At 40.4% G+C, this 25678-nt stretch overlaps 1 protein-coding gene across 3 annotated transcripts in view; it reads right to left on the reverse strand.

The window, feature by feature from the left end:
* The window catches only part of TMPRSS15 (transmembrane serine protease 15), a 60310-nt gene extending 44627 nt beyond the window's left edge, over nucleotides 1-15683 (reverse strand). For 2 of the 3 annotated variants that reach the window (XM_082220727.1, XM_082220725.1), the window contains exons 1-7: nucleotides 15355-15683; nucleotides 13179-13300; nucleotides 12197-12264; nucleotides 8518-8669; nucleotides 6936-6977; nucleotides 3355-3393; nucleotides 1898-2017 (exon numbers count right to left, since the gene is read on the reverse strand). In XM_082220727.1, coding sequence (XP_082076853.1) covers nucleotides 1898-2017; nucleotides 3355-3393; nucleotides 6936-6977; nucleotides 8518-8669; nucleotides 12197-12264; nucleotides 13179-13300; nucleotides 15355-15499 — 688 coding nt within the window. In that variant the 5' untranslated portion in view covers nucleotides 15500-15683. The remainder of the gene's footprint in view (nucleotides 1-1897; nucleotides 2018-3354; nucleotides 3394-6935; nucleotides 6978-8517; nucleotides 8670-12196; nucleotides 12265-13178; nucleotides 13301-15354) is intronic. The other variant, XM_082220726.1, reaches the window with a different exon arrangement.
* Between the last annotated feature and the right edge of the window lie 9995 nt (nucleotides 15684-25678).

The following is a 25678-nucleotide window of genomic DNA, read 5'->3' on the forward strand; positions in this document are numbered from 1 at the left end:
AGAATACTTCCTTAAAGTTTCGCCCTCAGGGGCATCAATATGAGTTGTGGACATAAGTGAACAATCTCATAACCTTTGTTTGTGTAAGCAAAATACAGCTCTGGATTATGTGAATATGCTCAGAGTAGTTGTAGTGGCAGAAGGTGAAGGTGTGCTTAACCAGCTGCGTTAGGTGCAGAGATTGAAGAATCAAATAGAAATACTACTACAAATAGTAGTAGTAGTAGTACAGTGGTACCTCGGGTTACATAAGCTTCAGGTTACATAAGCTCCAGGTTACAGACTCCGCTAACCCAGAAATAGTACACCTCGGGTTAAGAACTTTGCTTCAGGATGAGAGCAGAAATTGCACAGCAGCGGCGTGGGAGCAGTGGGAGGCCCATTAGCTAAAGTGGTGCTTTATGTTAAGATCAGTTTCAGGTTAAGAACGGACCTCCAGAAAAAATTAAGTACGTAACCAGAGGTACCACTGTAGTAGTAATTCCCTGCCCAACTGGACCACTCTTGTTGGTTGGTTTGTTTAAAAAACCCTGATCTCCACTGCTTTTTTTCCAGAAGGGGAAAAGTGACCTTCTATCATTTTCTTTACAACAGAAAAGCAGTTGTGGGAGGAGGGATTTTGACTGAGAAAATCATCTGCAGTGAAATAGTCAAGCATCTTTCTACCACTCTCCCATTCAAATTTCTAGCCCTTCCCTGGTTGTATTCCAGTAATAACTAATAACAACCACCGCTAGACTGTTCATGGGTCTCCCATGCCTTAACTAGTTTGGTGCTTAAAGTCCCAACTGCTGGAATGTGATTTATTTCCCCACCTTATCTGAATGCTCTGTTGTTGGCCTCCTGATATTGAAATCTCAACACAAACAGTCATCATACAGTTTCCAGAAAACAACCCAACTTATCCACCATAGACTGGCCTGCACATGAAGGTAGGAACATAGGAAGCTGGCTAATGCTGAGTAGGAACATCTAGTTCAGAACTGGCTACACTGACTGACAGTGGCTCTCCAGGATTTCAGGCAAAATGTTTTCCCAGCCTTACCTGGAGATGCCAGGGACTGAACTTGATATCTTTTATATGCAAGGCAGATGCTCTACCATTGATCTATGGGCCTTTCCCTTAAGAATGGGCTGGGAAAGAGGTGGTAGACTTATAAGGTAGAACAGGCTACACAAGGAATTATATTTCTTAATGTTTCCCTGAAAATCAACACAAAAGCAGAAAAACACACACAGTAGTGACTGAACTGGGCTACACCAAAACTACCCCCAATCTTGCCACCCAAAACACCTCATCTGTGCCAATACTACAACTAGAATACCAATGGTGGAGCGGCAAGGGCAGCTGAGACCTCCATGTTTATAAAATGGAGACATCAACTGGAGACTTCCTTCTCCTCCTGTGGATCCACATGCTATCATATAGTCTCCAAGATGCCTTCCATGGAAGAGCATCTCATCTTACATACACAGCTTGGCTTTTCACTTCTACTTCTTTCTATTGATTGTAGCCTCTGTCTGAAAGGAACTAGACCAGACTGAGGATATGAATACAATATGAATTTAGAGCAGTGAAAGCTGGATCTTTGTTTCAAAGCAACATTGTATCTCAGCTTTTTAGATAGCATAAAACAGCTATTCATGGTTAATTGCATAAATCTTTTTGTAGTCAGAATATTGCTTTTCTGTAGTATTTCACCTATAATTTCTTTATCGTTATTCTTTTATTTTAAAAACTGGTAACTCAAGTTGCAAGAATTTCTTTCCCCTGATGGGTTAAAGAAATAATATTCTATTACCTTCCACATATTGTATTACCTTCCACACAACACTGCATGATGTTGAGAGATTCTGTAAAGGGTCAGAGGTTAATTGAAGGAACTCAAAATCTTACCACATGTTTTTTCATTTTCATCAGAACCATCTGGGCAGTTTGGTATTCCATCACAAAATGATTCTCTTCTTATGCAGCTTACACCATCAGCACAAAGCTCATCAAGAGGTAAGCATTTCACTAAAATAAGTTTTTAAAAGGAAGACGGCATTGTTCAGAATGTTGCTTTGATCATACACAGTTTGTTGTTTAGATTGTGCACCAATTAGAGATTTTTGAAATATTAAGTTACATATCAAGCTTTAAAATAAGTAAATAAATATAGCAAGGGTGGTCTGGGATGCCCAATCCAAAATACAGTATTGACAGTGCTCTCTATACTTCCAGTGCAAACTTTACAGTGTACAAACCTGGAGCAAAAGGCAGACATGCATTCCTCTCCCAGAAGTGCTACTCTAGACTTTCCAATAAGATTGCTAACTGGCCCTTTAACAACAGTTTGGTTCTGCAGAAATCAGGAGGTTAAAATGTTTAGCTGTGAAGGATTGAACCTAGGACTGCATCAGTTTTACCCCTGAGTTAAGAGAACTTTGTGCCTTCATACTATTTTGTGAGCCCAATATTACCAGTGACAGAGACTGATTATAAGTTCTGAGATACTTCAAGTAAAGGCATAATAAATCCTGTGAAAATAATCAGTAAAAAGGTAAAGGTAAAGGTACCCCTGCCCATACGGCCCAGTCTTGCCAGACTCTAGGGTTGTGCGCTCATCTCACTCTAAAGGCCGGGGGCCAGCGCTGTCCGCAGACACTTCCAGGTCATGTGGCCAGCGTGACAAGCTGCATCTGGCGAGCCAGCGCAGCACACAGAATGCCATTTACCTTCCCGCAGGTAAGTGGTCCCTATTTATCTACTTGCACCCGGGGGTGCTTTCGAACCGAACGACGGGAGCGCACCCCGCCGTGGGGATTCGAACCGCCGACCATGCAATCGGCAAGTCCTAGGCGCTGAGGTTTTACCCACAGCGCCACCCACGTTGTCTGCAAAACAACGCCACCCGTAGTAGTCTGCAAAAACTCAAAGAGCTTGAGTTTTATTGATGTTAGAAACTGTGCTTATAAAGGACAAGTTTAAGTCCTTTTGGAATTAAACTTCAGAAAACTAAACCACAACGCCATCTACTGGGGAAAGAAAATGTGCTTTCTTCCATTACTGATTTTCTTTCCAAATCAGAATAACAAGCATATCCAATCATCAACCTTTTAAAGCACAAATGTTCCTTACTTGTTCCTAATATCCACTAATTGGTACAGACACTGGCTACTGAAATAGATGTATATTAGTGTAATGTGGCAGAAAGTGCTGCTCATAATTTGAACACAACCTTTTAAAGCCTTATCTGCACAGGCTCAGTGTGGATCTTGTGTGTGGAAAAGCACATGATTTACTTGATTACAAAAATACCTGGAATCTTTGATACAAAAAACACTATATCTTGCCATTTTCTATCTACTAACCTGGTGTTGTCAAAGGACTTGTACCAAATGTTCTGAAGTCTTCAAAGCAAAAAACAAAGAAAATGGGGGGGGGAGGCAGAAAATTATTTATAAAGCAAATGTTCCTTCGATTCATATTATAAGCTTGATAGTGCAATCCTATGCATGTCTACTCAGCAGTAATCCCCACTGAGTTCAATGAGACTTACTCCTAAGTAAATGAGCACAGTATTGTAGCCTTATGCAAAAATGTAGAAAATGATGTGAGCAGTATATTATTTTGGTTGTTGCACTTCATCAATGACTTTGTCTAGACTTCTTTTAATATTAGATTATATGCTTTGTATTTACTAACCTGATGTTGAACCAGGCAGAGGACCTTCTCAGTAGTGGAATTCACCCTGTGGAACACCCTCCCATCAGATGTCAAGGAAATAAACAACTATTTAACTTTTAGAAGGCATCTGAATGCAGCCCTGTGTATGAAAGTTTTTTATGTTTTATGCTTCGTTGTGTATTTTAGAATTTGTTGGGAGTTGCCCAGAGTGGCTAGAGGAGAATAATAATAATAATAATAATAATAATAATAATAATAATACATATCAGAATGATATTGGAAAGTGTGGGAGTATATGGTTTAGCCATTGGAGATCATCATTTATTTTTCACAGATTTTCCTTTTAATTAGGCTGATATAACCTTTAGAACATACTAACTAAATGAATTGAAATTATGTTTATGTTTTCATTGGCTTGCTTTTTGGTGTTAGCTTCTGTGTTGGACCCATCTCTGCTATTTATTCTTGTTAAAACTGAATGTTGTTATTTTATAAACTAACTCCTCAGTGTCTTTGTATCCCTGCTTTATTCAAACCTCAGTCATTGTTTAAAACCTCCATTTCCCTCAGTGTCTCTTTACCTTTGCTTTACTCAAATAAATTTCATTGTTTAAAAACTACTATTTTCCGCCTCTCAGTGGAGAAACTTTCACACAGCACACAAAGAGAAACTCTTCTCCCCTTCCTTGCCTCAGCAATACCTTCCCTTAACCACTCAAAGTCATTTATTACAGACATGAGCATGCCTTTTCCTTCCTGCCCCTTCCTCCTTTCTATGTCCCGCCTTTAGAGCCTTGGGAAACAGCCAATGAAAAGAGTGTGATGATGGACTAATACAAATATAGTGCATGAGAGAGAGAATTTTTTTCCCCTAACCATCCATTAGGAAAAAATAACAAGTAGGAAATAAGAAAATCACTCCAACAGTCTAATTCAGCCACTTCTGGGACTTCCGGGTTAGCGCGAACGACTAATGGCGGATTCGCTCTGAGCTCCGGAGGGAATCGGCTCCGCAGGTTCGGGTCTTGCCGCTGCGGTGATGCGGGGACCCTTTAAAATCACAGGCAGTGAAGCCTGTGAGTGTGGTGACTCGGCGGGCACCATTTGCACCCCCCTGAGCTGCGAAGGAGCCTTTTTAAAGGCTTTGGAACGGGGTGAGCGGCGCGGTGCTGAGAGTCGACTGCTTCTCCTGTGGAGTGAAGCCGCACTGCCGTTGTCGGAGAGCGCTGACTTCTTCTTGTGAGCAATTGGACTTTAAAGTAACAACCCGTGAGTAGTATGGAAATTGGAATTGTAAAGAAAATTTTTATGAATTAGGCACGATCGGGGAAGGTGTAAACAGGAAGTCCGCCTCCCCTCCTTGTAAATAATTTAAAGCAAGGACCAGCTAACTAAGGTCGAGTGAACCCTTCCCCCCTTTTTTGGTAAAAGATTTTAATTTCACGGTTTGGCAGTTTAAGAAATTTTACTGGAGGATGAAGAGCTAATTTTGGGAGCTGATGTGCCACCCCCCCGGACTCGGGAGTGCTCCGTGAGAAAGCCTGTTGATGAGGTACTGAAGAGTTTGACAGCTGTCAAATTGGCTGTCAAGACGGAAAAAGAGAACTTTGTTTCTGTTGCTCCTGCTGGTTATAATTGTTACAATGTTCTTACAATTTGTTGAAAACAAGGAAGAGCTGATACAAACTAACTTGATTTTTGGATTCGAACTGGAAGGATTATCAAGGAACCAAAATCCCTCTAGAGGGGGTTTTGGGACATTACAAGAATGGCTGGAGGAGGGAAAATTCAGGCTGAACTGGACAGAGTTTTTGTTCTCTTGGGAAAGTTACAAGGCCAAATTGATGTTTTGGCTACAAATGTTACAACTCTGGACTTAACAGTAAATAACATTATTGAATTTGATAAGGATTTGAATCAGGAAGTCTATTCAACTGGACAAAAAGAGAAACTTCAGAGCTTTGAGATTTTGGAGAAGGAGATATATGTTGTCCCTGAAGAAAAGGATGGAGGAGCTGTAATTTTGCAGATGACAAAGGAGAGCTTGAGGCCAGACATGATGGCAACAAAGGAAAATAAAAACTTTATGTGGAAAATCTGGCCTGAACTGGAGATTGAAAAATGGAGAGATCTCCTTATGTGGAGATCCGAAGACTTAAGGATTACAAACTTGCTTAAGGTGGAAGTTGGAGCTTTGGGGACATTTGGACTTGAAAGGAATAAGAAACAAGATTTGGGCTCCACTTTTAAGTATGGAGGTCTGGCTGGAAAAAACATGGATCCCGTTGGGCCAGAGCTTCTCCGAGATTTGGTGTTCAATATTAAGGACTATCAAAAAAACCGGCAGAGAGGAATTGAGAGAGAATTAAGAGCCTCGGATGTGAGATCTCCAGGCTGATAGTAGATTAAGACTGATAGACATTTATTGGGGACTGAAACCGGGAAAGGGGGGGTGGAGTTTGGGAATCCAAAGGGTACATAACTATAATTTGTTTTGTTTTTATTTTGTTTTGTTATTTGTATGAAAATTGGGAAATTCGTGGAAGGGAATTTGGATTGACTTTAGAAAAAATGTTTTAAGAATGAGTATTGATGTATAAGTATTGATGTTTAAGTTTGGATAAGGTAATATTGTTTTTTTAAAATGAACTAAATTAAATGAAAATAAGGTTAGCAAAAATAAATTGAGGAAATGGATGAAAGAGAAAAAGTAAAATAATAATATGTTAAATTAAATTATTAAGTTAAAGTTGAAAAATAAGTAATAAGGATTTGCTGAGCTAATAATTCGGATTGGAATACAAGAAGGGAAGGTGTGAGGAGGTCTGAGAAATAAGTTAAAAGAAATAAGCAATTGAAACTTTATGTGTTTTTAATTGTTTTTAAGTTTTACATTTTTGTATGTTTGTTATATTATTTCTTTTTTTCTTTTTTGTGGTTGTTTATTTTTGTTTTGTTTCATTATAGAAAATGCTAATAAGTATATATTTAAAAAAAATTCAGCCACTTACACACTAGTCTCACAGCTAAAACTGGAAGAGAATGACCACTCTCATAAAGGACTATGTTTCTTTATTTCAATACCCTACCCTAAAGTACTGTTACTAGAGCTTTGCTGTGATTTCAAAATGAGAGATCCCCCACCTCTCTACCCAATTCCTTTTTTTCCTACATCTTACCTCCTCTCAAGCTCTGGTTGTTTGTCCAATCAGCTTGGTTTCATTTCTCGGAAAATGCTATATGATTTGTACTTGTATTTACTAACCTGATGTTGTCAATGGACTGTTTGTGCTAAACATTCCTGAATCTGCAAAGCCAAAACAAAACTGAATATTATTTCAGAAAAGGAAAGGAAAAAAATAAATAAAGTGCCATTATTTTTTTGGAAAAGAACAAGGAGAAAGAGTTGGGTTGGAGACTCCCTGCTCCAATTTAACATGCCTTGTTAATTGCACGGCCCAACTTGTTAATTGCACGGCCCAACTTGGGAATGTGAGAATTTGCCCTGATTTTACCCTGATTCACCCCTACCAATTAAACAGAAGGTCTAGCCAGTAAGGCTGATGCTAATTAGATGACTGTGCAACGAACAGCTGCATTTTCAATTAGTGGTTTCCATAACAATGAATTCCAGTTTAGACTTCAATTTCTGAATCTAAAACACACTAGGTATGAAATATTTACACAGAATATAACCTCTCAAGTGTGAGCTATTTTTAAATGATAGTTTTACTATGTGCCAAACTTAGAATGGTTGCTGAGGGGTGGGCAGCACTTGCAGCCTGTCGCAGGCTCTCCCCATGCCTGGGGGGTGAAATTCCTTTTGGTGCAGCTAGCCGCTGAGTCCTCCCTGGTCAGCTGTTTTGGATGGCGGGATAGCCTGCCAAGACTTAAAGGCATGATGCATGCATTTCACTCATCTCAGTCACCCCAATGCAAAGCAGGTGTAATTTCAGGGCACCCTATTAGAGGGGACTTAGTGCAAGTCTCTGCCCAGAAGCCAAGTGTGGGGCAAATGGGCCATAGAGCTTCCAGCAGCAGTCAATGATGGGCCCCATCAGTGGGCCTGCATCTTGTCATGGTCCAAATCCCAGGCACAACCGTGCTTAAGCTTCATCCCTCCCATCAGGTGGCTGATAATAGATATACCCCCAATGCCTGAGTCAAAATCTAACCTATATCTGTAATCAATAAAGTTGTGGCCAATTTTTAATTCTAGACTGTTGTCAAGTTTGTTCCATCACACCACTGATATTCGCTTCACCCTTCGAAGTTGGGGGTTCTGCAAGTGGGTCCACAATTGATATTGTATATGTAATATCCTGTATTATTTTTTTAAAAAAACATTATTAGATGCAAACTATTAAATACTACTGAAGGCAGAATACCAGATGTTGAGTCCCAAATAACAAATGCCAAATACTGAACAGTTTTCTAGTCCTGTCACTATGGGGATGGATTTGGGGGTTGTTAATTTGGGGTGGGAAAGCAAATAAATTGGGAGACCAAATTTCCCTATTACATTATATTGTGGATATTCACCCCCATTTGGAAACTTTCCCATCCTCTCTCACATCTTCAATGTACACAGTGCCTGAATTTCACTTCTGACTCATCTTACTGCACCTCACAAATTCAGTCATTTCTTTGTTTTAAGTCAGCCTTGTTGTGGCTGTTGTAGGTAAATACTTTAGGATGAGGAGTGCTGCTGACTCTTATCGACACATAAAGACTTGTTGGCAGGAGCAGGGGTACTTTGGAGAAGATGCCACTGTTGAATCAAGAATCAATGGATGGTAGTTGAAATAACAGCACAATGCAATGTTTCAAAAGGAAATAATGATTACCTGTTATTTCTATGCTGTTCACATCAATGCTGAGAGTCTGCAGAAGATCACTTTTATTTCTTTCAATGCCCAATGCAAGTTCATTCTTTATTGTTATACCAGGCACCCATTGTATAAAGGAAAGGTTGAATAGTACAATAACGCTGCCATTTCTGCCAAAGATCAACAACAAAACAAAATTAAAGTCTGCAAAAAACTTTTTTGTTTAGATAAATTAAATTGTAATACATACATTTATTTTTTTAATATATGAAAACTGTTTATTTCATTGATACTTTGATACAGTGGTACCTCGGGTTACAGATGCTTCAGGTTACAGATGCGTCAGGTTACAGATGCTTCAGGTTACAGACTCCACTAATCCAGAAATAGTACCTTGGGTTAAGAAATTTACCTCAGGATGAGAACAGAAATCGCGTGGCAGCGGTGTGGCAGCAACGGGAGGCCCCATTAGCTAAAATGGTACCTCAGGCTAAGAACAGTTTCAGGTTAAGAACGGACCTCCAGAACAAATTAAGTTCTTAACCTGAGGTACTACTGTAATTTTATTGTCTACTGTTCTTCTCACTGCTTTGATGATCAGTGGGATCATGGAAGTTTAGGCAGCGGGCCAGAAATGGTGCAGATTTCAAACTCCAGATCAGGAGATAGTAAAAAAAAAGTCATCTCTCCCCCTTAAAATGTCACCACACCAAAACTACATATAATCCTTGTTCATATAGTGCTATAATGAAAAGGCAAGATCTGAAATAAGGGAGAGGAGAGCTTGAAAAAAATATTTTTGTAAGAGACTGCAAAATACATGGGTGTTGACTCTGAAAGCAAAAGGGGGGGAGATGAAAAGAGGCTTGTAAATGAATCTGGTGAATAAGTGGGTGTGCATTCAATCAGGCTAAACAAATTTAAAATAAACTACTGGCATATTTTAGAATATACCCTTCATAAGCGGGGAGAGTGAACATAACCTAAAATGCTTGCATCCTTTGCCGTTTAATCTGAGTATTGGGATTTTTGACAACATTAGTTTACCCAGTGGAAGTTTCTACTTGGTTTCCTTTATTTTCTTTACTCTCAATATAGATGTCTCTACTTGTAGCAATATCTGGACTGGCGATGATGTGTGACTCTATAATAATGCTTACTGAAGTAAAGAAAGTTTTCTCGTGGTTAAAAATCAGCAGTGACCTTTCTTATTTCAAAGAATTCCTGCCAGCAGACTGTCACTGATACAGCTGTGCTTTGGGGTAAGAGGTGATTAATCCTATCATGGAGCAAAGCAGAGGCTGCGGCAATGTAGTGAAAGATTCTTCCCTTTAATTTCTTAAATGATTCTAACAACCTCTAGGCCATGCTGAGTAAACAAAAGCTTTTGATGCTATCTTTGTGACTCATCTGATTTCCAGGGATGAAATAAGAAATCGGATTGCCCTGAAGGATAGGGCAAACACTTTTCTTAGGAAAGCTGCACAAGGACACACTCTTTGAATCAAAGTAACAATTGAAGTTGGTCGGCATGCAAACAATGTTGTCTAGGAAAATTTAGGGCAATGCTGGTAAGTTTAGGCCCTGAAATTCTGAAGTTGTGCTTCCTCCTTTATTGCCCTGCCCAGTTGTAAGGTTGTGGGGTTGGGGAGGACCTATTCACAGAACCATCACTAAATGAAGCATATAGGTAGGGCTTCTTGGCAGTAGCCTCTAAGTTGTGAAATGGATTTCTCCAGTTGCACCTTGCACCAGCTTTCATAAGCAGGTGAAGATACACAATTTTTGCTCAGGCTTTTGGAGCAGGGTGGTGAAGTGATGCTTTTAGTTCAGTGATTCTCTGACTTTTTTCTCTGGGCCACACTTTCAGAATATTTTTTTTTCTTGTGCCACACAGCATTGATAAGTAACAACTGCTAATGGTGCTTGATTTATAACACAGAACACAGCTGCTTGGTAATATGATTGTGGCACATCTAGAAAGTGTAAAACACTGCAGCTACATAAGAACATGAATCATTCTCAAAATATAATACTGATTGTTCTTGAATCTTCCAACCACAATTGCCATCCTCTCCACCACACAGTTTGAGAACCAGTGTTTTAACCAATTCCACCTTCTCTGTCGTGTTGATGTGCTTGCTGCTTGTACTGTATATTTACTGTGATTCTAAGGCACAATACTTTATGGCTTGTATCTAATGCAGCACATAGTAGCTATCCTGTGAGTGCAAGGATTTTTGCCTGAACAACAGGACTTTCCCAACTCTCCTCCTCCATCAGGTACCCTGCACCTTCTCCAAAGCTACTTTAGAGGGTTGGAGGAAATCCCAGAACAGATTTAGAGATGTGTGGGCAGGGGGAAGGGGTGGGCGGGCGGAAGTCCCATTGCACAAGCAGAAACCCTTGCGCTATTGGGAAGGTTACTTGGTGCTTCATAGGATTCAAGCCAATATTTTTACATTTTATCCAGCATGTCCTGGTACCCTTGGCAGAGGGTAAGAGAAAAAGAAAACAGTGGGTGGGTAAACTGAACCCCACATCCCAGAGAAAGCCAAGGCTTATAGGTCAAGGGGAGAGTGATTCATCAACATTCAGGAAGTGCTGATTAGGGATCATTTTTCAGTGTTGAGTTGAGCAACCATTGCCTGTGTATGCTTGAGTATACATGTTGGCACTTTATCAAATGTAATTGATATGTGGAGGTGTTCATGCAGCCTAAAGCTTCATCGACAATCTGAATTACAGTGGGGTTAGATGTTCAAAAGATCTTAATTGATACTGCTTTGGTTATTAAAAACATTTATGTTGTATTTGGTTTCATTTTATTTCTCAGATTGTAAGCCAAAAGGTTCTGGTTTTACTTAATTTGAGTATAATTTGACAGCAAATGTTATTAAACTTGGGAATGGTGATTCTGTGCATCATTAACATTGTCAAAGGCACCAGCCAGCTGCTGTATTTAGCAAAGGGAAAATGTGTCTTATTTCTTGACAGATCTTCTGGAGAACTGATTAGAAAGGCAGTCAGATACGCTATGAGGAAATGCACGAAGTAACAAAAATCTCGAAAAAATCAAAGAAACTCTCAGATGAAATAAGCAACAGACGTTCTATGGCAGCACAGTTCCCTAGGCCTTGCTGGAAGTGTTATTATACAAGTCATGAAAGAAACTAAATAAACAATTCCAGGTCTTAGGACCCATTGCTAAATTTGGAAGGTGTTGGGAGAGCTAGCATGCTCCTCCCCACAGCACCATTCCTGTCACTCTCACCTTGTGGAAGGTATTTGTATGATATGGGCAGAATCCTGTATCTGTGAGGTTCCATATGCCTTATGGAATCATGTGAAAACTCAGGATTGTAAACCACATTGTGATGTGTGGGTAGGGTTCCATGGATACAGGAGACTGCTTGCTTCACACAAGAACTTCCACAAGTTGAGAGTTACAAAAATGAGGCAGGGTGGAGCTAGGATGCTTGTTTCTGCTACCCCACCTCAAACGTTTAATACCACATTGTCTTTAGTGGGCTAAAGAGAAGCATGAAGAGGAATATAATATGCTGTATTATTATCAAAATAATTTAGCCTCCATTCCTGCACATTTGCATATATTTCAATCTGTATGATTTTAGCAGTATTTAATGTACATAAAACTGCAATCCCCCCTCTTTTTGGAAAAAAAAATACACCTCACCTGAATTGCAATATTTTACAGTCCTTGTAGTCATTTTGAAGTTCACTTGACTGAAATATATCATCCACCTAGATAGAAAAGGATGACATAAAATGTTTCAGCTACCTAGAGGGGGAAGGATGACAGGCAATTATGACAAAATATTTCAGTCAGTGCCTATATGCAAATTTATGAACTTTCGAGCGAGGTATAGCTCTGTTAAAAAAAAAAAGCTCTGGAAGGTTCTGTGGGTGGAGAGAGAGAGAGAGAAAGACTGAGAACAGGGTTTTTATTTAAATCAAATTTTCCACAGAAAGGGTAAATCTGGATTAAATGAAGAAAAAGTGTAAAAACACTCAAGGAAGATGCAGCACCAGGGAGAGGTGTGGCATGGGGAGAATTCTGTGGGATAGATAGGGAGACCTGGAGGGGTGCATTTGATTCCTGGACATGAGATTTCCTAACCCTGCCTTAAACTAGGACACACTACTAAACATCACCACTATTTGGCATTGGAAAGCATTCAGATATTGATGCCAATGGCAGTTTTCATTCTGCGCTAAATAGCATATTTCAGGATATAGGGGTGCTTTTGTCCAGACCATAGCATCAACTCCCTCCCTACAAGCCCATGGTGGCTACTTTAATGATAGAAAACAGCCACATAGTGCCATGTTCATGTACATCAGTAGATAATAAACATCACATCAGTCGATTCCAATTAAGTTTCTTTTTCTCCCCTTCCTGCAGGCCTCAACCATGAATCTACTCTGGAGGGTCCCAAACTCTCTGAAGCAGATTAGAGGTGGGCTACAGGGGGGAGAGGATGAAGGGTAAATTTCATTTCCACAAATGGCTACCACAACTGGATGTCTCTCACTACTGATATCTGCATGTAAATGGCAGAGAATTTAGATAGTTTTAAAACTGAAAGACAATATAGAGAAACCTGTGAAAGCTAATTGACTGTAATTTGGTAAAGAATGTATTGGTTGATACTTACCATTTGCTGAACATCAAAGGCAAGAGCTTTAAAGGCTGTTGATGATTTATCTTGCAAAGCCGGACTGAAAGATGCTCCTGACAGTATGGTGAATTTGCCCTGGGCTGTAGTTCTGCTCACATCTGATATAATTAAAGGAGATATATACCAGCAAGGATACATTTCTCTCATTTTATTTAGAGCTGTCCTTTGCACTTTCTGTGAATTCCAAAATGGAACCACAACATCAAGGAGGAATGAGTGACAAACCTTATGTTATGCTTATAAGTTTCCTCACAATTTTGAAGTATATCTCTGACAATGGGTTTGGTGTAAATACCCAACCTTGCAGTGGCAGACCTTGGGATCTCAAATTTCCGCAGCTTTTGGGCAATGCCAAAATTCTACACCCTTCACATGTCTCTTTCTGTTCGAAATAATAGTTGCAGTGTCCCCTGTGGCTCTGCTGAGGTTCAGCTACCACTGCAGTCAAACTCCCTTAAATCCACCTCTGCAACCGCAGCCTGGACATAATGCTTTCTTTTATATAGTTACACTTCTACTGCAGAGGAATGACGGAAATTTCCTGTAGCAACACACACACACACACACACACACACACACACACACACACACTATGGTTGGCATCAGCTATGGAAGTTGTGTCACTTCTGTCTAAGGAAGGGACAATGGCTAGGCAGCCAATTTTATCCCATACAGGAAATCATGCTGAGGAAATTGAATACTTTCAGGGTATTATAAGAACTAAGGATTAATGCTATTTCCTCTGGGCATGAAATAGATACAATTCTCTGATGTACCACTTTGAAAGAGGCTGCTTTGATTTGACACAGATATGTCTGACCTTTTCTGTCAGAACTCATGTATTGCTTTGGTGAATGTAGAGAATACCTTCCTACAGTCATTTTGATCTTTCAGATTGGTAATCTTATAAAATAAAGTTCATTTCAGTCATTTGAGATCTAAAAATAGCACCTTAAATATTTAAATTATTTAATCCAGCCTAAGATTTTTTTTTTCTTTTTCCAGTTCTGAAAAACAGCAAGGTTTGAAAAGCAATCTCTTAAATAAATCCAATGTTCCTCGTGTTGTCCCTTTAAATGCAGCTTAATTTGTTCATGGAGAAATGCCTCTGCTTCATGTTCCTGGTTGTCACTAGTAGATGCAAAGAGACTGACATCATGTGGTTGGGCACGACACCGTTAGTGAACTATGTTATCTTTTTGATGTTGTGAGTTGCCCTAAGCATGGTTTATTTTCAAAGGTTGCATACAAGTAAATGATGGTGATGATGATGACAGTGATCAATCTCCCATGAAAATATAACTTCTGGTGACAGTTCTGTGGCAAATTTAACATGATCTCCAAATGTAACATGAGACTGGGACTCAAAGTGTTGAATTGTAAAGGTAAAGGACCCCTGACAATTAAGTCCAGTCACAGACGACTCTGGGGTTGCGGTGCTCATCTCACTTTACATGCCAAGGGAGCCAGCGTTTGTCCACAGACAGTTTTTCCAGGTTATGTGGCCAGAATGACTAAGCCGCTTCTGGTGCAATGGAACACCCGACACCAGAGCAGTGCATGGAAATGCCGTTTACCTTCCCTACCTATTTATCTACTTGCACTTTGACGTGCTTTCGAACTGCATGAGCTGGGGCAGAGCAACGGGAGCTCACCCCGTTGTGGGATTCAAACCAATGCGTCCCAACTAAATGTTGAATTACTTATTAGCAAAATGTACCACAGGGGTACTGTCATATTAGAAACACTTAGCACTTTGCAGAATGTGGTGCCAAACATGCTTCAACAAAAGAACTTATTTTTCCTTCATCTATCTTTTCGTTCAATGCACTGTAACATTCCATTGATTTAAGCAAGTGCCCTATAGCTCATACAATCAATTCTCAAACTTGTAAATTAAAGGAATTCACACAAAAGGCTAAGTACAAAAGCAACTTTCATATCAACTTTAAAGTCACCCTGTTCTATTCTGTCATTAACTCAGTGAACATATGCTTTAGTATTTAAATTATGGTCTAAGGGTTCACTACTTTTATGTATAATGATTCTTTTTCAAAGCAGCAGTACATCTCCCTAGCATCAAACATGACAAATAATTAAAGTAACATGAGCAGTTGACTTCAGAACTCAAGGTTGAATCCTACCTCCTTACCTTGTTCAGCTGGTTTACTTTCGAACCACAAAAGTGTTAATAATCCAATGCAAATGCATAATGATACTGTAAACAGAGCAGCAAACAAAATTTCATAGCTGGTAAGAGGAATGCAGTTTTTCTTTGATCTTTTTATCAGGTTCATTTCAGGATGGAAAATGGTGACAAATTAAGGATTGCCACCCGATGCATGTAAGAATAACAAGAACAATGATCTGCTTGAGCAGATATTTATATACCGATGGTGATTAGAAACTAATTGCAACTTTAATCTTCATTTACACTCAGTCATTTCAGCCCAGGTTTCTCTGTCATCCAGTGTAATGATATGTCCTCAAGAACATATACATAGTATGAAAATGTAACTCCTGTTTAGAAAGATAATATTTTCAACATAACGTATGTAAACAAAACACCCAAGGTTATAAATGTTAATTGTCAACTTTACATTATTATTATTCCACCATTTATCTGTCACCAGTGAAATTAATGTGACATTCTACCGTATATTGCTTCTAGGCTAGAGGTATTGGAAGCCTTGTGTCAATTTACCTTTGCACCAACAAGATATGAAATCAAAGTTCTAAACTGCTAGAAACAGTGGCAGTCAGCTTGGAAAGGTCCATTCACATTCAAACCACTTATCTTCAAACCACACACACAGTTGCCCAGGGTTTGCTGAAGAGATACCGTCACCTAACACGAGGTTTTTAAATGATCCTCCATTCCTGGATAAAGATAGGGATAAGTAAAACCATCATTTCCCCCCTGATTATGCTATTTTTGTATGAGTTCACCCATTAGTCTATCCCATCCCATTTCTACATGTGAAGTTCACATGGGCAGAGAAATCTGAATGGGGAGGGAGTGCAGGCAGCTTTCCCCCCTTCTCCTTCATTCTGGGAGCTTTACAACAATTTCCTTTCTATTTAGTTCATCAGAGTGAGCCTGAGGCCACTGGGGCTTGGGTGTGGGAAGCATAAAAAATGACAACAGTCATACCTCAAGTTACGAACGCTGCGGGTTGCGTGTTTTCGGGTTGCAGACTGCGCCGAACCCGGAAGTACTGGAACAGGTTACTTCGGGTTTTGGCACTTGTGCATGCGCAGAAACACAAAACGACTTCTGTGCATGCATAGAAGTGCCAAATCGCATCACGGGCATGCTCAGACGTGGTCCTTCAGGCTGTGAACACTGCGGGTTGCGAACACGCCTCCAACACGGGTCACATTTGCAACCCAAGGTATGACTGTATTGGGATTGAAATGGCCACATCTTTATTGATTACAGATGTAAGAAGGCTTCGGCAGAGGTGTTGGGCATGCACCCCGAATCAATGAGCCCAACTGCTGGCTGATTACTACAGCAGGGTTGATTTTTACTTCATCAGGGTTTAGAATCCCTCCATGACACACATCAAATAGGGAGATCCCTCCATGGTCATGTGGGAAGTTCTATGGCACTTGCTGCAGCCTCTGGACCAGATACAAGGACAGACCCACATAAAGCTTGTTACGGTAATCAAGTCATGAGGTTTCCACTGTGGTCAGATTGCTGTGGTGCAGGAACTGTTGCAGCTGGAGTACCAGTCAGAATTACTAGAAAGCACTCCTGGCCACAGAGGTCACTTGGGCCTTTAGTCATAGAGATTGGTTAAGAAATAACCCCAGAACAAGTAATTGACCCATCTCTTGGACACAGGAACCACCCACCCTCCAGACCTCCATTTTTCTGGGATTCAAGCTCAGTTTATTAACCCGCAGTATTAACACTACTGTGTCCGGACCAAAACTCCTATCAACACCAGGTTGGAGAGAAATAGCTTTTAAAGGGAAAGCTCACATTTTATAATGCTATAATTCCTAATCCAAACCCTAGTGCATGGTCTTTCTTCCACTAAAGAAAGTGTGGCGGCCTACTGCATCTCCCCCCCCCCCAAACTCTTGAGCTCCTGCAATCAAAGAAAGAGCCATGTTAGAAATCAGAGGGAATTGTGCCAGGTACATAAATTAATCTTTTAAGGGGAGATTGGAGGCCAAAATTTTATTGCTTTAGAAAACTGCCCAAATGGCAAGATTTTGTATGCAAAAGAATGCTGCCCTCTGTAGAATTACATTAGCAGGGGTTGCTGTTTTTTTTTATTACGGAAATTCAGCAGTACGATCTAGTTCAATAAGACTGTCAGAACCATTACACAATGAAATGTTGGGAGCTGCAAAGAGTATGCAGGAGGGGGGTGAGACATGTGAGGGTGAATTAGGCCTTGAGGAAAGGTGAGTAAAAAACCTTATCTGAGGTCTTATACATCGTGAAAATACACCCTACAAGCTTCTATCACCCACATTATTTTAAATGGCAAAGCAGAAAGTTCCTCACACGGAAAAAAAATACTTTTACTGTAGATCTTTATTTTCATATTGATCATTGATATTGCTCCATTCAGCAATACTACTACTACTACACTACTAATAATAATTTATTTATACCCCACCCATCTGGGTGGGTTTCCCCAGCCACTCTAGGCGGCTCCCAACAGAATTAATGATGATGATGATGATGATGATAATAATAATAATAGTAATAATAATGCGATAAAACATCAGTCATTAAAAACTTCCCTAAACAAGGCTGCCTTCTAAAAGCCAGATAGTTGTTTATTTCCTTGACATCTGATGGGAGGGCATTCCACAGGGCGGGTGCAACTACTGAGAAGGCCCTCTGCCTAATAAATGATAGATATTCACACAACACAGTATATATTTTTTCCTTTGCTTCCCAGCTTTGAAAGAAAATCATTTCCAATGTTCCATTCTAAGTCAAGGGAATCTCCATACTTCAAAAATAATGACAGTTATGGTAGAAACTGTGATTGGTTTCAGAACTCACAGGGTTAAGGAGAGTTCTGGTGACGTCTCTTCCCTGAGGCGTGGTTAGAAGCTCTTATGGGGGAGTGGTTTAGCTCCGAGAGTTTCAGTCTGTCTGGTTTCGTTTTTCACGGAGAGAGGAGAAAAATGAGTGAGCTCTCACCGGGTTTGAAGTTACGCTGTTAAACTTCGTGATTAAAGGCAAGAGATAAGAAACGCCTTTGGTGTCTGATTTATTGCCCACATGCTGCATTGCTTACCGCTGTGTGTTTTACTCTGCTAACGGCAAGAGGCAGAGGAGGAAGGACTTTTGCATCAGCACGAACAGGCAGCAGAGCTGCGCAGGGGAAGTGTGCCGGACCCCTGGTTTGTTTTCCTTGGCACTCGTGGCTACTTTGCCTCTCCGAGCCAAGAGAAACATTTTTTACAGGGAATCCATCCTAATTCAGTTAAGATAAGCATAATGGTTCTGTTCGCTAGGGAGGAAGGTAACTGTAGACCCAAACATCTGGAGGGCAGGAGTTTGCCTATGCCTGAGTTAAGAAATAAAAATAGTGGTAATGTTCAGCTTTTATCGGTGTTGAAATAATTCATATAAATCTTCCATCAGGTATGCACAACAGGAGCAGGCTTTGATTAAGGCAATCCACAAAACTATGGGAAATTTCCCAGCATTACCACCCTCTTAAATTTAGTAGTTCACACAACAGGCTGACATAGAGCACATTTAAGTGCTCAAAAAGGAAATATAGTCTACCAGAAAAAACCCAGTCATTATAACTTTGGAAAGGTTATGTCCATCAGTTCATGCAGGTTACAGGTTAGACATATTAAATCTTTCCCTTCCTTAGAATGAATAAATTTTAGAATGCAACTTTGAATACATTCTGCAGTCTCCTGTGCTGTGCAGATCACAAACAGGAAGTTCAGGAATGCGCAGCACTTTATTTCGGTGATGTTTGTCCCTCATTACTCTTCCTAAGAACCTTCCAGTTTCTGATTTGAAATATTGTGATGTTGTTAACTGTCTAGAGCAACCTCAACTTAATAAATAGTGCAAAACATGGTACCTGACACCATTAAGATTTTTGTATATGTTCAAAACATCCACAGCTCAATGCTGAGCAGTCTGTGGTGAGGTGGGTTCATTTTCTCGCATGGGGTCAGACTGCAAAAAAGTTAAACATTTTTGGGATTCTATTTTTGCAGAAATAAAGAATAATAATAACAAGAACAGCAATAACTGCAATACCAGAATTGGCATTATTAAATGTGTATATGGGAACAAACCGAGTGTTGCTTGCTAACAAGAAACCAATTGGTTTTCTTCTCATGGTAGCTAGGATATTAACAGCACAACACTGAAAAGCTCAAAAGCTCTTACTCTGGATCGTTGGTACAACAAAGTATGGGACATATCCTTGATAGAAAAGCTATTTAAGCAACTATACCTGGTGAAGGGACAGAATAAATACCTGAACTTACCTTTCATGGGAATGGACTCCTCTTCAATGATATCTGTTTTCTTCCATTTTGCCAGCTACAAAATAAATGGTTATATTAATTTATCTTCCAGGTTATGTGCATGTTTATGTTCTTGTTTTTTCACACTATCTGTTTCATCAGGAATTAATTGAAAACCCCAAAAAACATTGTTTTTATTTTGTAATTTCTTTTTAGCGTTTCATAGGAGACAACCAGCCTCTGTGTCAAGTACCGTTAAATGTCTGTTACATGCAGACGGGCTGCCATCAAGCACTGTTTTGTTAAGTGCTTTTCATAAACCTTGTCAGTGTCAAACTGGCCAGAAGTCTTGCTGGTTTCTTTTCTGAGAAATGTTTTACATATCTGAATCCCCACAGATTCATGTTTCGATGAAGTTTATGTTGGCTCAGCAGTATCTGCAGTTTCTTTGAGATTTACAGTCTCATTGTGCTGTTTTTATTTTCTCCTTTTAATCATGACTACACAAGCAAAAGAAGTTGCTGACACAGAATGGGAAAGCATAGTGGTTTTGTGTGTGTGTGTTTTTTAAGAAGAAGAATCCCTTTAATTCCAGATCTATGTGAAAAGAAGCTAGTGCCTGACATATTGTTAATCCATCTGTGGGGAAATAATTTGGTTACATGCACAGGATTGCCCTCTATTAGCAAGATGAAGTCAGACTCAGCTTTCCTGTGGCAGGTGTGTTAAATGATTCGATCCATTCTGCAGTGCTAGCTGCTGTGAAAAAAGGTGAATAAACTGCATCGACGGATCTGCAATGAAAACCTGGGGAAAAGTCCAGTTGCTTATTTTTGCTGACACTTAGAGCCTATGCTTATGAAAAGAACTCTTAGATGGATAGCCTTGCCTGCTGGGGGAATGTAAGAAATTTGAAATATAAGCGGGTTGGCCATTTGACACACATCCAAATTAGCACACTGTCTTGTTAAAAGTCAAATTTAAAAGAGTATTAGCAAAACACCAATTCTGCAATATGTTATTTTTATGTCACACACTTCTGTTAAACATTTAAGCACATCTGCTTTCCCTGCATAACTCTCATTGTGACTATGTTACAAAAAAAATATGCATTTTGTGCCTCTGAATCAGCCTCCTGCTTATGAAAGTTAATACGATTATGACAACAACCACTAAAATTAGCTGGTTCTTAAGGTGCCTTTCTTACTTTGTTAACTTTATGGGAAAGTCACTGTATGGGAAAGACAAGATCCTATGATGAAATCTAATAAATAACATAGCAACAACAACAATACACAGAAGATATCTTGCAACCACAAGAAAAGTGTGGCATTTCATCAGATTATCTCTCAGACCTTATATAAGGCCTCTATATTAACCCAAAACTATTTGGCTAATTATAGACTCTTTTGGGGCTGACTTAAAGGAGTTAATGGTGTACAGGAATGTATAATGTCATGAGAAAGGACTGTGGTCTTTTAGTAAAACTACAGCATGAGAAGTGGGACGCGGGTGGCGCTGTGGGTAAAACCTCAGCGCCTAGGGCTTGCCGATCGCATGGTCGGCGGTTCGAATCCCCGCGGCAGGGTGAGCTCCTGTCTTTCGGTCCCAGCTCCTGCCCACCTAGCAGTTCGAAAGCACCCCTAAGTGCAAGTAGATAAATAGGTACTGCTTTATAGCGGGAAGGTAAATGGCGTTTCCGTGTGCTGCGCTGGTGCTGGCTCGCCAGAGCAGCTTCGTCACGCTGGCCACGTGACCTGGAAGTGTCTCCAGACAGCACTGGCCCCCGGCCTCTTAAGTGAGATGGGCGCACAACCCTAGAGTCGGACACGACTGGCCCGTACGGGCAGGGGTACCTTTACCTTTACCCTTTTTACAGCATGAGAAAGTACAATCGCAAGGGTGGTGGGCTTTGCTTATTAGCCATGATCTTGGCCACTAGCCAGTCTTTGAAGCCACCAGTCAGGAGAATGGAAAAGTTTGGTGACCTCATCTTAAGACATTACAAATTCTATATAAAGCCAGTATTGCCCTTGCTTAATTGAAGATTGCAATGGATGCTTTAGGCTGCATTCACATGGCTCTTTATTCCATTTCTTTGACATTTCCCTAATGGTTAATTTCTGTATTTTATTTGAGCTCTCACACAACAGAAAAGCAACATAAAATACTGCAACAGAGGAATTAGAAAATGGGAAGTAATATGATACACTTAAAAAAAAGTTTCTCTCGGGAAATAATAATAAGCATAGAAGTATTTCCTTTATTTCTTTTAAGAACTTAGGTGCACCCAGGAATTGTTTACATTTTGTGGGGCAAGTCAGAAGACTGCTTATAAAGTATATATTGAAGTGCAACGCCATGCATAGCTCATTTTTAGTCTTTATTCTCCCTTTGTATTGTTAAATTTGCTGGAATTGTTTGTTGTGGATGTTTAGCTTGTATTTTATGATTTGTGCAACAATATGTGTTGCACTATCGATAAACACACCCATTTCTCCACTTCTCTTTTATATGGGGTTATCTACCGATTCAATTGAGATCATATTTGCAATAAACCATGACTTTTCTGCTTCAGTAAGTTGTACTACTTCAGTAAGTGTTTCCAATATTTATCCTAATTCAGAGTGTCAGACACATGAGAGCTGTGGCCTTAACCATACATGTAAATTAACAGGAAGCACGCATATCTGAGAAAAGGCCAAAAGATTACTTCGGACATTGCATGAGAAATTGTGTGCATAACAGCTCATCACACACTGCAGTATACTGAGCCCAGGACTGTAAGAATCTTGTGGTTGTGCCATCAGAAGCAGGTTATGAGCGATAAGAATGAAGGATGCCACAGAAGATGTAACTATGGACTAAGGGGGTCCATTCACATAGTAACATATAGGGCTCTGCACTGAATTCAGCTGAGTCCTGACCCAAATCAATAAAATTTGGAGGTCAGTCATGGATCAGTGCAAATTGGGGTGGATGACCCAGAGTAAACCATCCAGAGTGTGGGGCACCATCACCAGGCAGAAAGAAGAGATACACAGGACAGGAAATTGCAGACCTACCTGACTGGAAGCTACCCTGGAAGCTTCCCTGGAGATGGTAGACCCGTTGCTGTGACTCTCCTTCCTGCCTGAGGTCTGTGAGATCAATGCTTTCACTCAATAGCCATCATGTGGAGGCATCAGTCCCATTGAGTACAGGTGCTACTTCACAACTAGCTTCCCTGCAAAGCAGTTTCCCCCAATTTAAAATATTTTTGTCTGTTATTTTTACCAATAAGAGCACTTTAACATGTAAAGTAAAGGTAAAGGTACCCCTGCCCGTACGGGCCAGTCATGTCCGACTCTAGGGTTGTGCACCCATCTCACTTAAGAGGCCAGGGGCCAGCGCTGTCCAGAGACACTTCTGGGTCATGTGGCTAGCGTGACGAAGCTGCTCTGGCGAGCCAGCACCAGCGCAGCACACGGAAACGCCGTTTACCTTCCCGCTATAAAGCGGTACCTATTTATCTACTTGCACTTAGGAGTGCTTTAGAACTGCTAGGTGGGCAGGAGCTGGGACCGAAAGACGGGAGCTCACTCCGCCGCAGGGATTCAAACCGCTGACTATACGATCAGGAAGTCCTAGGCACTGAGGTTTTACCCACAGCGCCACCCGCGTCCCTTTTAACATGTAGTTTACCGTAATATGTGCATTTCCCCCCACATTACTTGGCTAGAGACCTGCATTTCAAAAGTCAGAGAAGCATTCCTTTTGAATTATGTCTGCCTTTCAGTCTGCATATTCTTTCAGAAAGCGTGATATTTTGTAGGTTTGCCTTTAAAATCAAGCTTAATTGCATTTCTCCACATGCCTTGCTGCAACCTTCTCTCTGGAAGTTCAAAGGCTTGCACAGTCATATTTTGGCTTACTGTGCCATGTGCCAGTAAAAGGCTTATTTCGTTTTCACGTGGGTTGTGGGCAATCAATTGTTTAAAAGCATTACACAAAGCAGAAGGAAGCTGTGGGCTCATTAGGGCTTTTCTGTGTCAGGTTCACCTAGGATGTGAAACAGTTCATTGCTAGGAAAATATATGACTCAGTTCATGCACTAGGCACAGAATTCCAGGTCACAGAGTACTTAGCACCACTCTAAAAAAGGAAAGCACTGAAATGATGAGGGAGAGGTATACAAGAACTGCATTTATAAGATAAGAGGCATCATGGACTATATAAATAAACATTCAGATGAGTCAAAGTCCTCTCTACCAAAGGTAAGGGCACCAGTCACTGTGCTATAACTAAGAAAGAAACAGTTTCTTATCTCCACTGATAATGCTAATAGCATAAGAGACAGGCACAGCAGGAAGAACAAAAAGAAGCCACAGCAGCACTGGCGCCAAAATGTTTTTTGTCAGTGAAAAGCGGAATGAGTTAATAATAACTTGGTAATGGGCAAAGTTCTAGCTCAGCTTTCAACAGGTGATTTTAACATACAGTATATTACATTTTGCATCCATAGCTGAGGCAGCAACCAAGGTTAAGTTCTCACCACAGATGATGCAAGCCCATTCCCCAAACCTAGGAATCTGAACAAATAAAAGTTTGGAGCTTTGGAAGGGAATTCTGCTCCACTTGCAATATACTTAGGGGTTAATGGTTTGGGGCCAAGGAACTTAAAAGACCTATGAACCTGCTTGCATGCATGCTAGGAAGGGAGCTGAGGCTTGCAGGCTAGAGAAGCAGGGCCTTCTCAGCTGTAGAGCTATCTCCCCTGAGATTTACAATCAGCTCTTTTCTTGGTACTTTCATTGTTCCCACATCTGGCAGACTCCAACTGAAGGCTGATATAGCCCAGGCCACAGCCAACACCAGCTGCAAGTGCCCGAGTCTGTTCTAAAAACCTCATCTCTTGAGCATTATCATTACTCTCAAGGAGCTCTTTACTTGCGCAGTGAACATTGGGCTCTCATGCACACACCATTGTTGGGTGGTTTGGATCTTCTGGAACAAATGTTCTGAAGGATACGGTGTTTGTGTGTGACTCAAACTTCCCCTCTGACTTGGCCAAAGCCTCTTGTGTCAGAGGTGGATCGGAACCCTCACCCTAAGGGTCCTTCTAGAGTCCCCTTTGGTAATAGACCTGGGTCTTCAGTCAAGGGGCTCTCTTTGCTCAGCTGGGCTTTTGCTCATCAGGAGGTCCAGGTCCTTAGCAGAGGATTTTTCCATCGGAGCTTGGCATAAAAGTTTAAGCCACCTGGGTGGGTGGAAGGTGTTGATCTTTGTGCTTGGTAATAAATGATAATGGATTGGATCTAGACTGGGTTGGTTGCACTTACTTTGCATTCAAAATCAATGGGATCTAAGGCAAGCTATGACTAACTTGTCCCATTGATTTCAGTGAGACTGAAGTTCAATTTACTTAATCTGGATCCAACCCAATATGTCCAGAAGAAGGATCTGCCTCACTTTTAGTTTTAGTGCATGTTTTGCATAACCATATGAACCTTTGATTAGGAAACTTTATGGTGCAAATCAGCAGTTATTACTGAAACCAAACCTTGTTTGTGTGCTTCCTGAGATACATAATCCTCACATAATTTAATATTGGCAGTATGCTAACTAACTGTGTTAGAATGAGTCTCATAAATTCCTAAGTCATAAGACAGCACTGCTATCATTTGAGTAAACAAAGAAGCATAATAATTTTATGTTTTGACATAACCAACATGAAAGAAAAACCCACAAATCAAGCCATCTTACAGTGTTCTTGAATATTTTGTGCCTTTTGTGTGTAACCTTCCTCTATCTTCGTTTTATCACTGGAAGATTGATGAGGGTAGGAATGCCTGAGGGATCTATCTGCCACCCCCTGTTAATTGTGGTAATAAGATTACAGAGGTACATTTCTGGATCATCAGGCTTGCTCAATCACACTTACTTTCTCTTCCTTGCAGGATCCACAATCAACAGGGGAGCTGAATGCTGAACGAGAGATAATTTATGCACTTTTA

This window comes from Podarcis vaucheri (genome assembly GCF_965113315.1).
Source record: "Podarcis vaucheri genome assembly, chromosome: 4".
Lineage (NCBI taxonomy): Eukaryota > Metazoa > Chordata > Lepidosauria > Squamata > Lacertidae > Podarcis > Podarcis vaucheri.